Here is a 12,854-nt window from a genome sequence, read left to right as displayed (position 1 = left end):
CTTAACTTTTAAAGTCAATTAACAAGCATTTATTAAGCACTTACTACATGGCCAGACACAGTGCTAAGAGGTGGGGGAAAAGGTGAAATTAAAACAGTTTCTGTACTCCAAGGGACTTTGTCTAACAAACTGCTTATTTACTTAATGTGAAACTGTCCTCAGTAACTTGATATGGGAAGAAGAGATATGGGGTTTGACACTACAAAGATGAATGAACTTGTTAGGAAATGTCACTGGATTCTTGGTGAAAAGTCATTGGCTCTGACTCTGTGTTCCCCTTAGAGCTGTTTGCTGGAGGAAGAATGTTAGCGTGTGTTCGTCCTGCGTTGCCGAAGAAGACCATGCCATCAGAGAAATAATGACATGACTTGCACTTGACTTTGTTTTGAGTGAGGGAGGGCTGTGCAGGTCACCAGCCTCACTTCTCCTCTAGAGCCATCTGAATTCAGTGACCAGATATTCATCAGGATGACTGGAGATGACCCAGGATCAGGAAATTGGGTTAAGCGACTTGCCCAAGGTCACACAGCTAGTGAGTGTCAAGCGTCTGAGGTGACATTTGAACGCAGGTCCTCCTGACTCCTGCACTGGTGCTCTATCCACTGCACCACCTAGCTGCCCCTGGGGGAAGGATGTTAAGACCATGAGAAAGAATATTCCTTTAATAGCCAAGTGGTGCCAGTTCATGAAGCCCTTGGATAGGGCTGCTCTCTCTAGGATGAAAGTGAGGGAAAGAATATTCTCATCCACTCCTTCCCTAGTGAGTACCAGAAGATTGTTACACAGTCAAATTAACTTTTGCAGGGTTAATTACCTGAAACAATTCGTTTCAAGGGTTAGAAATCAATCTGGAAAACCCATGGACTTTGATTCCTAGTTAGGAAGTAGAGGGAACAAGAGGTAGCCTTGGGAAATTCATCAGATTACCTCAAGGTATGAGAAGCTCAGGGGAGGGAATTTCAAATATTCTAAGTTTCTGGGAAACTCCAAACCAATCAAGCTGAAGCTATTTTCATATCCCAGAGAAATGTTCCTGACCAAGCTTATCACAGCAAGGCTTCTTAGCCATCACAAGTAAATCATGAGGCTCATATCTTAGGACCAAGGGAAGGAGGAAATAGCCCACAGGTTATATGTTTCACATTCAGGGAAGGCTAGCACTCTGCTCCAGCCTTCCTCTCCCTGATTCAATGGTATCTGCTCTTAAGAAGCAGTCAGGAAATTAAAGAGAACCTTAAATCGTCACATTTCTCTGCCAGAGCCTTGACTTTGGCAGATCTTTCTTACCAAGGGGGCTCTCAGGGGGCAGCTGGCCTGCTCCAGAGGAACAAGGTAAATGCCAAGTGCAAAGTTAGACTCCCTACTACCCACACCCACATCCACACCCATACCCACTGTGGGGACATGGCTGGGAAGAAGAAGCCCCCTCTACCTCTTCAAACCTAAGGCATCTGCTGCTGAGTCCCTATTCCCTCTAACCAGCTTTCCTCTCTTCTTCCCCTATCCCACCCAGGCCTGCTTTGGCATTTTACCCCTGGCAGCTCCATCTGTGTCCCCAAGGCCTAATCGAGATGTCACCACTAGCTCAGGCGGCTCAAGCCGTTGTCTTTGCTTAGCAACGCCAAACGCCCTCTCCCATCCTTGGCAAGCATAGCAAGGAACGCCCCCTCCCCCTTCCCTCCTCCCTTCTTTCTACCCCTCTCCCTTTCCTCAGGCTCGGGAGTTGTTTCTGAATTGGCTCCCTAGCCCAAGCACCCCCCTTCCCCCTCCCTCTGTCCACTTCCTGCCTGAACTTACATTATCCTTCCCTTGTTGGTGAGACCCCAAGGTGCAAGCGCAAGCCACCGCCTTGGAAACGGTGCTGGAGTGCGGGTGGTGTGTGCATGTCTGCGTCTGGGTGGCAGGCAGGGGTGAGCCCAGCCACTCACCTTCCAGGAAGCATGGATTCCTGGAAGTGAGGGGAACCGCCGTCATTTCATAGGCACCAGCAGCAAGCAGCCCGGTGAGCAGGGGCCCACAGCTGCAGCTGGCAAGAACTGCTTGGTTTGGGGGGGGGGGGGGGTTAGTGTGTGTCTATGTATGATTGGGGAAAGGGCTAGTTAGAGAGAATGGGGGGCGCTGAGGCTAAAACAGCTCTTTCCCAAGGCAGCAAGGAGGGCTGAGAGGGCGGGGGGGGGGGGGGGAGGGGGGAGGTAGATGCCCTCGTGCCCAGCAGACAAAGAACAACTACTCAACAAATACCTGAGAATCCAGGGAGTGTGTGCAAGGCAGAAGGGAGAGAGGGAGCTGCTGGATTGGAGGGGGCCACGAGGGGCGGACCACTCAGCCCTTTACCAGCTAGGGAAGCTAAGGTTCCAGATGCCATAGGACCTAGGACACAGAGCAGCTGCTGAGGCTCCAGGAGAGGGCCAAAGCCACTCCCTGCAACAAATGTGGACAGCCCCATCCCTATTTTTCCTCCAGCAGAAGGGAGGTCTTTAGAGCTGGTGAAGACAAAGCCCTCTTTTCCAACAGCTGAGGGGACCAAGTACATTCTGGCTACTGATACCTTCTGGTCTGCTATTCTATGTCTTTTTAGGGATCTTAACTACCTTTGTGAATTCACAAAACCACTGGATCCAGCTAAATGCGACTGTACCATTTCTCCTTGCCTTCTCTCCCCAACACTGCCCTCTGGGGCCCCTGTGCCATCCCCCTCCCCTAAGGAATCAGCCTTCTAGCAGGAAGAGGCCTCAGCTCTGCTCCTTTCCAAAGGAGCTGCTCACTTTAGTGCTGACCTACTTTGAAAGACTAGATTCTCTGGTTTTGAGAACCTGGGAGTAGAAGGGACTGGAAATTTGAGAGACAGTGTCCATTATAAAAAAGGGGAAACTGCCCTACCTATCCCTGGATCCCTCTATTGAGATTTCCCAAGCATTCTGCTATTCCTGAAGGCTTGTAGTAATGATTGATATAATTCCTGATATACATGAACTGAGTTTGAGATGCTCAGTTTCCTCCTAACGTAGAATATGGATAGAAATGGAAACTATGTGGATTCTCCTGATCTAGATGAAGTAATCTGTATGTAGTGTAAAACACAAGGTAGAGAGAAAGAACCCCCTGAGAGTTAAACACTAACAGAGGCAGAATTGCTCATTTTTCCCTCTAGAGAATGTCAAGGTTAGTCATAAGACATCATACCATTTCCTTATCAACTGACTGGGCTGGGGAAAGTTCATCGGCTCAGATACATAAGGATTCAGCCGTGATCTAAAGTTGGGGCTGGTACTCTAAACAATCCTCAATGCTTCCATATCACCTCTAGGAAAGAAGTTTGGCTGACAGGCTCCCAGACATCTTCTAGGCAGAGAAGTCTCCCTATTCTGGGAGACAGATGATATTTTTGGGGTCCACTCTGTTACCCTATTAGCTATTACCCCTCTTCCCCTTTCCCCAGTCCCACTCCATAGCAGCTAGTCACCCAGAAATACCAGGGGAATATTCTCAAAGCACAGCTGAGGTGCTTTTGGTTTGTCTGGTTCTTTTTCAAGAGTCATTTGGAGTAGAAGCCTCTTTTTTGGTTCTACAAGGAAACCTAAATCTGTTTAGGAAGCAAGAAAAGCTTGCTTTTATAGCAGAGCAGTGAGAGTCCCTAGGTTTGAATATATGTAGCTATTAGAGGTTCCACTAGGAACTGAAAGGATCCCTAGGAGGTAGACCTTTGATGGTCACCTTCCTGGTTTCTCCTTTATTACTCTGAGGGGAGGAATATGTGGTAATGATGAAGTTAGATATAATGCTGGATACTCAAGGAAAGAGGCATCAATGAAGGAGGATGCATTAGTATTTCTGGGTCCTTGACTTCATGAAGCAAGAGGCTAGAAAATTCAGATACTTGTAGAGGAGAATAACTTCAGGCTCAAGCTAGTTTACTTCTATCCAAAGCTATCTCTTTTCTGTTACTCTTTTTATTGAAATAGCTATCAGATGATTCTTCATTTGGTTAGGCCCTCCTCCCTTCCTTAAATGTAGGTCTAGAATGGCAAGAAATAAACATCGGCTTCAAGATGTCCTCAATTAAATCTCACTTCACTTCACTGGTACCAATACATTTCAAACTGACCTTCTGCCCATTCTGTTTTTTTTCCCAGTCCTTGATTCATCCCATCAGTTTCTACACTAGCCCCTTTTGGGGTGAAATGGAGATACCAGTTTCTTTCTACAGTATAGCCCAAATTTCTGAAGGGACCAATTCATGACTCTAAAACTTGCTCCTAGACTCATTCCCCTTAATTAAATCCCTTGTTATTCCAGTGATTCAATATCATGAATCCTTGAGTCCTAGAAATAAAACCTGGTTTCAGTTCCTTTACAATCATCTTTTAAAAAAGAGACTGAAGAAAGGTCTCCATTTTCTACCTACTGTGTCTGAGCCTGAGAAGCCTGTGGTTATTTCTGCATCACTGAAAATCACACTAAAAGGCTCTCTATCTACCTTGGTCAGAATATCGTCAGGCAAGAAAAACCACATTTCCTTAGGATCATGGGTGGAGCTTGTGATCAGGCTCTCTGCCCTGATTCTCTGAAGGGAAACAAATACATTTCTTATCTGGCTATCATCATTCAACATTTTGTAATTGTATCCTCAGCACTTAGTACTATACTTGACTCATAGTAGGTGTTTCATAAATTCTTATTGATGGATTGATTCAAATGGCAATGAAAGGAGTCCAATGACCTCCAAAGAAGACAAAGGGAACCTAGCATCTCTTCCACTCATCTCCTTATAGGGGTCAACCTATACCTTTGCCTTTCCTCTTTGTCCATATCCCCAACCTGAGCAGTACCTCTTATCATCTCCTTACACACAGAGAAAACCTAGGGAGAGGAATTACTATTGATGTCAGAAATAAAATAAAGAAGCAATCACTACCAGGCCAGACCTTTGGCCAGCAGCTTTGAGGGCCCTACAGTCCAAGGTGACTCCTCTAAGACAAAGGAGGGTTACTTTTCAGCTCTTTAGAAGCAGAACAAATTAGAGGACATACCAGACATATACGAGCGGCCATTGCAGTTCTCTATATCCATCTTAAAGAGACTTTGCTGCAAGAGAAAAAAAAATGCTATTAGAAGCTGAGTTCTGGGTAGTGGCAGAAGTGCCTTCCTATAATCTCTGAATAAGAAGGAATCATGAAGGATGATTAAGGTCTCATCTCTTGTGCCAGGCCTAACCTGAAACAATTCCAGAAAGAGCAGAAAATTCACATTCTGCCCTGACAAGAGGAGGAAGAGAGTATTCTGGCTTAAACTCCAAGAAGTGTATGAGCCTACAACCCATGAGAAATAGGCCTTAGGTCATTCCAGAGCTGTTCAAGCTGGGCTTATTTCAGTGGGGGCAGAAACCCCATCAACAGTGGTCTTTAATGTGGCAAAAGAAATATACACATCCCACCCATTGGGAGATAGCAGGGCTCTCCTAAGAAGCTCCATCCCCCTGCTAAGAGGAGGACAGTGATAGGGCAGTGATGCCTAGAGACAATCATGCTAAGGATTTTGTCAGGCAATGAAAGAGGTGATAATGGCGAAATGGGGGATGGGGAAGAGCAACCACGGTAGAATTTAGTGTAGGGTTCCCTACAGCGCTAATGAACGTTTTATACATTTAAGTGGCTTTTTCCCCCTCTAGGCAATTACATTTGCTGTGTTAAAAAACAAAACCTGAGTCTGGGCTTAAAACACAGGTTGGACTGTTTGAAGAAGGCAGGCAATAATTGGCAACAGCATGTACTAAACAAGTTGGTGCTGAGAACAATTAAAAGTGATAATTTGTTGCAATGAATTATCTCCTTGGGAGCTGAAAGGGAAGGAGAAAAATGAGTGTGATTTATAGGAAATTTGCATACATCCAAAATCGTCCTTGCTACATAACAATAAAAATTCTTCCCAGGATGATTTGAGAGAAAAGGAGGAGGGAAGTAAAAGACCCTGGAGTGGTGTGGTTCTTGATCACTTTGAAGAATTCCATCCAAGCAAATCCCTGGATATCCAATTTGTTGATCATACAAATCAGGGCAAAGATAGGAGAATCTATTTCTCCCTCTCTTTCCTGTTGCTTGGTGGCACAGAGAGAGGCTTGAGAATAAAACGTGATGTACCCAAATGAAGCTAATGGAAAAGGCTGAAACACATTTATGGAATTGACTTCTGATCAAACAGCAGCTTTCACCTATATTGCACTCAGACAAACTCTGGATCCTCAACTTCTTCTCCAAAAATACTCAGCAAGTCCCCACATTGATCATTTCTTGATGTTTTTCCTTGGGTGAGTTGAGCTGCAGGACCACTACACAAGCTATGGATAAAAAGGGGCCTCCTAGGTTCCTGGATTAATAGGGATAACAGTAATCCTAGCCCACTTACTCATGTATTGCTCACGTTATGAAATTTACACACAGTACTCAAGGCACAGCACCCTAAGGTGGCCAAAACTATAGGAAGAACACTCTAGAGAGCCATGGAGACCTCATCCTTCTCAAACAATTTTCATCATAACATCATTTGGGGATTTACAAGAGCTCTGTAGAGCTCCTCAAAATGCTTCTGCCTACATCTCTCTGGTATTCACAGTACCCAAAGGAGATAACAGAAGGAAAGAAGGAGTCTAACTTCCATTTAGAGAAAATAAGGCCAGTAGAGATGAGGTAGTTTGTCCAAAGTCACATAGTGAGAGTCCAGAACCAGAACCTAGGACATCTGCTGGTTCTTTTCCATTAAATTCCCTGAACAATCAAGTTGTTTGGGATCTTCTTCATGGTTCTTCCTGTTTGCTCTCTGATTTCTAGCATTAACATCAATTAAAACAACTTTTTCTTTGGTGTCATCCTGTAGGAGAGTGGGGACTTGCTTCAAAAGCAGAACCAGTTGAGTCAACTTTCCAGGAAGAAGGATGATAACAATATTGACTACTTGAGCTAGGGGCTAAAGAAGAATTAGGTGATCAAGAGGCATGTGAAAGGTGCTCTCTAGTCACTGGATTATGAATACCAGATTGGGTTTTTCTCAAATGATTCCTAGCAGATTTCTACAGGAGTGTAAATGAACTGTGTGTTTAGAGGAGTCAGTGCTACTGAGTATCAAAATTGAATTTTTCTACCTTCTAACCCTTCAAACAGATACAACATGACTTGGGTAAAAGCAGTCTTTAATTGACACCAATGCAGCTGATAACCTCAGAACTGAGAAGCCGAGGATTCAGTTACTGCTTTAATCTTGGCACCCTTGAAGTGAATCTTAGCTCTTGTAAGAGAGAGACGACGATGCCAGGTATCTCATTCCACCCAGCCCCTCTAAACTCCTCCTTCTCTTATACTGATTCCGTTTCTTCATGACCAGGCAAAATCTAGTATCTCCCCGGGCAGAGGAACTGGGTCAAATCTTGCAGTGCCAAGAGTCAAGACACTATTTTAGGTAAGGGGTAAAGATAGGAGAAGTTTTGGTTACACAAGACGGCTTTGGATAGAAGACCCTGGGAAAGAATAGACTTAAGGGCAACAACAGATTCCTCCACTGACACACAGTGCACAGAGCTAAGTTCAGTTTAATTAGCAGTTAGGATAAATGAGACAAAAATCACTCTCCTACCCTTCTGAAGGGACATCAGGGAACCAAATGTGTTGAAGGTGCCCCCTCATATGCAAACCTTCCCTGAATCCTTCAGCTGTTAGTATTCTTTCCCTTCTCAGATTACCTTGTATTGACTTATCCCCCCAGTAGAATGAGAGTTCTTTGAGAATAGGGACTATTTCGATTCTGTCCATGCACCTTGCATACAGTAAACAAAATAGCTGTTGAATTAAACTGGAGGAAGATTGCTAGTCCTCTGAGGACCTGGTGACAAAATGAGTTTTCTTCCCTATTTTTCTGACTAGAATGATAATCTGCATTCACTATAACTTTAGTTTAGCTGGCTATTTCTCTACCCCATCAGTACTATATTTAATACAAATCAGTATTATCTGACTCAGAGATTTCCCGCCAAGCCCAGTGACAGGGTGGGACTTGTACAATATGCCAGTAACTTGGGTGGCCCGATGCAGTGTCTGTCTTCACAGTTCTGCCAATAGCTGCCACCTTCTGTGCCTCCAAAATAGTATTCCCACAGCTCTAATTGTTAATGACAAAAATGACAGAGAGTTGAGTTTACCTAGCTGGGTATTACAAAACCTTGAAATAAGAGTGACACTGCAAATAATTAAAGTGCTTCAAATCCCCCAAAGAATCCAGCATGACTGAGACACTCCCAAACTGGGATTTTTTAAAAGACATGTTGCCTAGATAAGATAAACAGATTAACTGGGAAAGATCTTACTCTGTACTGTGGCATTACTCAGTCTCCACCAGGGCCCCCTGTTATGATTTCTGAAGAAGAAAAATGGGTAGGCATTCCCCCTGGCATTCTCTGGCCAGGAACAAGTTTTATTTTGTTTTCTTGAGAACTGGCTATTTGGGGTGACTTTGGGGGCAAACTAATGTTCATTTCTCTCTGAGGTGATGGAATTGACATAGAAGATAAAGGGGGTGGTGGCAAAATGGGTGTCATATTTTTTGTCACTCAGGACAAGAGGAAAAAGAAATAGAAAAGTAGAAATATCTCTTCTACTCTCTCATGAGATATAAGATCATGGGTATACCATGGTTCATTAACCAGATAGAACCTAATTTCCTAACCCCCTGCATATGTTCACAGTTCCAGTTCAACAAGCAGATCAAAAAGACTCTGCCCACTACTGCCTCTGCCTCCTAAAAACAAAGCTTGGGAGTTCGTGGTTTGGGAATAACACTGCTGTCTTGCTGTTTTAAAACTGTATTTTCAAATACTACTGTGATATAAGAAATGATGAACAGGAAGACTTCAGAGAGGCCTGGAAGGACTTATATGAACTGATGCTGAGTGAAAGGAGCAGAACTAGGAGAACTTTGTACATAGCAACAACCACAGTGTGCAAGGAATTTTTCTATAGACTTAGCCCTTCACAGCAATGCAAGGACCTAAAAAAAATTCCCAATGGACTCAAGGCAAAATGCCTTCCATATCTAGAGAAAGAAATATGGAATTGGATTGCAGAATGAAGCAGACCATTTTCTCTTGTATTATGTTTTGTTTGTTTTTAATGATTTCTCCCACTCATTTTAATTCTTCTATGCAACATGACTAAGGTGAAAATGTATTTAATAAGAATGTATGTGTAGAACCTATATACAATTATATGCTGTCTGGGGGAGGGAGAGGGGATGGAAGGGAAAAGGAGGGGGAGGAAGGGGGGTAAAAATCTAAGATATATGGAAGTGATTGTAGAAAACTGAAAACAAATAAATTAATTAATAAAAAAACCTCTGTATTTTCATAAAGGTAACATACTGAGTGGAGTAAAACTGGCAGATTTCTCATAGAAAGATGTTGCTTAAAGAAGTATCATCTATAGCTCAGCTCCACAGAGCCTTCTAGCAAACAGATCTAGACATGAAGAGCTTTGCAACTCTGAAATGACCTTTAGGGTTAGCTTGTTTTCTCCAAGAGCTGACACCCTAAAGAGGAAACCTAACAGTGTTTTCTTAGTTTATGTAGCTATTTTTCCTACTGAAGGTGCCTAAGTAATTTTCTTTTTCATGTTCATTGACAACACAAGTAAACATTACAGTCTCACTAAGTGTTTGGAAAGTAAAAGGAAGAAATTTCCAGGATATCCTAAGAATGGCCACTCTAAAAATAAGAGGTAATAACTAGGAAGATACCACAGTACCAAAGAGGTAGAAAAATACCATCATCTCACCTTCTTTTAGATCTCCTATGGTTACATTTTTCTCTTGTCCTTTCATCTTGCCTTTCTTCCTCATGCATATTTTAGAAGAAAAGAAGAGGGGGCTGAGGCTTATGAGAAGAGAGTAGTAACTCTTTCTTTCCCATTCACACAAACCTTGAACACACCTCAGCACAGATGAGGCTGAGGAAGTTACTACCACAATTGATTCAGATGAGATATAACTCTTGGTAAGTTATTTGAAGTTACACTCATGTATACAGAAATGCGCCACAGTCATGGTATCATGGTTCCTTTGTCTGATGGGGAGGGAATATAAATTTTAAGAGGGTTTCATCTTTAACTTCAAGGGATGATGCCTAAAACAGCATTATTTATCATAGAGGATATAGTTCGGGTCCTGCCTGGACAATAATAAAAGCACATAATTTTAACACTCAAATGTACATTTAAGATCATCTAGTTGAACCTTCTCATTGAGAAGTGAGGAAACAAGCCTAGAGAGGTTTGATGATTCCCAGTTCAGTGTTTTTCCTCACTAAATCATACTATTTGGAGCTGTCTCACAGAATTCCAGAACTGGAATGAACTTCAGAGGTTTTTTTCATTCAACTCATATCTAAACAGGAGTTACAGTGTTCACCAAACTTCAGCTAGAAGGTGTGTAAAGGACGGAATTCATTACCTACTAAAGCAGCTCATTCTGCTTTGGTACATCTCTAATTGTTAGGCAGTTTTCCCTTACAGTGGACTCCTAATTCTGCCTCATTGAAACTTCTACCCATTCCCCCTACTTCTGAATTTTGCAACTAAATAGAACCAATCCAAGCTGCCTTCCACATGACAGATTTTAAAATGCCTGAACAGTTTCTATATCTTCCCTCAAATCTTTTCTTCCCTAGACTAAACATACTGAGGTCTTTCAATTAATCAGTTGATCTTTGTAAAGCATTATTTCTAGTCCTCTCACTATTCTGAGTCCTCTCTGGTCATGCTCTATTTTCTCAATGTCTTTCTTGATAGGTAGTGTGCAGAATCAAATACAACATCCCCAATGCGGTCCGATCACAATAGAGTACAGTGGCATTATAAATTCATTATTCTGGAACCAATGGCTCTGGTAAAGTAGACCAAGATCTCTGCTTGTTTGGCTACCATATCACACCCGTGACTCATGTTGAGTATGCTGTAAAGCAAATCCCCAAATCTTTTTGGCAACTATGTTATCTAGCCATGCTTCCCCACCCTGTACTTAATAAATAGCTGATGATTTTGAACCCCAATGTAGGGCTGTACATTTATGCAGAAACTTAATCTTATCAGATTTAGCTCATTGTTACTCTATGTTATCATCTAACCCACATCTCTTCATCTTGTCCACATTAGGAGAGACTTTGTCAAATGTCTTGCTGTCTGTCATTGGGCATATTATACATTTTTTATAGCATTTCCTTCAACTACCAATTGATCTCTTCACCCGAAAAATTATTTCTGGCTGGGTGTAGTGGCACAAGGCCTGTAGTCCCTGTTCCTGTTGAGGTTGAGGGTTGATGAACTGATTGAGTTCCAGAGTTCTGCACCATAGAAGATCTAAATGAAATCAGGTGTCCAAACTAAGTGTAGCACCAAAATGGGGAGCCCTCAGAAGCAGGGGACAATCAGGCTTCCTAGGGAGGGTCGAAATGGCCCAGGTCAGAAGATTCTGTGCCACTCAGTAGTGGAGTTGGGTCTGAGAAGAACCAATATGCTTCCAATTTGGGCAAGATAGGAAGATTCAGTCTCAAAAAAAGACTACTTCTGTACTGGGACACTTCATTTCTTGGTTGACATTAAGAGTTTGTATTTCCATTTCTACATCAATGAACAATCTGGGAACACAGGTTGTAAAGCTTTGCCATGAAATCTAGCCATGTGGATTTTGAATATGACACCTGGTGGGAAGACAGGGTAGCTAGGTATTACAGTGGAGAAAATACCAGGCTTGGAGTCAGGAAGACCTGAGAGCAAAACTAGTGTCAGACACTGGACAAGTCACTTTACGCTGTTTGCCTCATTTTCCTCACCTGAAAAACAAACTGGAGAAGGCAATAGTGAACCACTCCCATATCTTTGCCAAGAAAATCCCAAACTGGGTCACAAGGAGTATGATATGATTGAATAAAGAAAGGGGATAAACAGCTTGGTTGCGGGATTAGAGAGAAGTGGTTGGTGGTTGGGGAGGAGTGTGAGAGATGTTGAAGAGGCAGACTCCTGAAGACCAGTCAGTTAGAAGGAGGTGTAAGTGAGTATGTTATCAATATTCTATGGGCAGCTAGGTGACACAGTGAATAGAGTGCCAGGCTTGGGGTCAGGAAGACCCATCTTCCTGAATTCAAATCTGGTCAGCTGTGTAACCCTGTTTGCCTCAGTTCCTCATCTATAAAATGAGCTGGAGAAGGAAGGACAAACCATTCCAGTATCTCTACCAAGAAAACCCCAAATGTGGTCAAGAAGAGTTGGACATGACTGAAATGACACAACAGTGGAAAGACAAGACCATTCGCACCAAAACTGTCCTCCTTATAATAACCTTGAACTTGCCTATTACTTTCAATCCGGAGTCTAAACCTTTGTGTGGAAAAGGGAACAGACCCAACAGTCTTGAAGTCAAACTCATCCCATTTATACCAAGGATACAGACAAATTAGGAATACACATCTTACCTTGGTGTCATTATTCAGAATCTACCAGGACCCTATGCTCTGATTTGCTCTCAGAGAGCAGAAATATCGTTTGGAGAAAAAAAATGATCCAACTTAATTGATGGTGAAGGATGAATCACACCTCTCAGGAGAGAGGTGGTCAAACTACAGGTGTGGACTGAGGTATATATTTTCAGACATGGTTAGAATGATAATTTGTTTTGCCTGACTATACTTATGTGTGGAAGGGGGAGTTTTATGAGGGGGAGAGGGAAGCATGTGAAAGAGAGATAGTGAGGAGAAACAAAAGAAAAGAGCATCAAATAACTGAGGTTTTACCTCACATATAGAAAATTGGCGAAAATAATAAAAA

At 42.7% G+C, this 12,854-nt stretch overlaps 1 protein-coding gene and 1 long non-coding RNA gene across 3 annotated transcripts in view; one reads left to right on the top strand and one right to left on the bottom strand.

Moving 5' to 3' along the window:
* IKZF4 (IKAROS family zinc finger 4) overlaps window positions 1-12,854 on the bottom strand; it is a 31,053-nt gene that overhangs the window by 11,693 nt on the left and 6,506 nt on the right. For both annotated transcript variants that reach the window (XM_072654983.1, XM_072654982.1), the window contains exon 2: window positions 5,031-5,085. In XM_072654983.1, coding sequence (XP_072511084.1) covers window positions 5,031-5,070 — 40 coding nt within the window. In that variant the 5' untranslated portion in view covers window positions 5,071-5,085. The remainder of the gene's footprint in view (window positions 1-5,030; window positions 5,086-12,854) is intronic.
* LOC140534225 (uncharacterized) lies at window positions 1,665-9,395 on the top strand. The gene is made up of 3 exons (XR_011977216.1): window positions 1,665-2,002; window positions 7,155-7,305; window positions 8,729-9,395. It is a non-coding gene; the product is annotated as an uncharacterized lncRNA (long non-coding RNA).

The sequence above is a fragment of the Notamacropus eugenii genome, chromosome 3, assembly GCF_028372415.1.
Source record: "Notamacropus eugenii isolate mMacEug1 chromosome 3, mMacEug1.pri_v2, whole genome shotgun sequence".
Lineage (NCBI taxonomy): Eukaryota > Metazoa > Chordata > Mammalia > Diprotodontia > Macropodidae > Notamacropus > Notamacropus eugenii.
The sequence above is the reverse complement of the archived record's forward strand: the minus strand, read 5'-3'. Positions and strand labels throughout refer to the sequence as shown.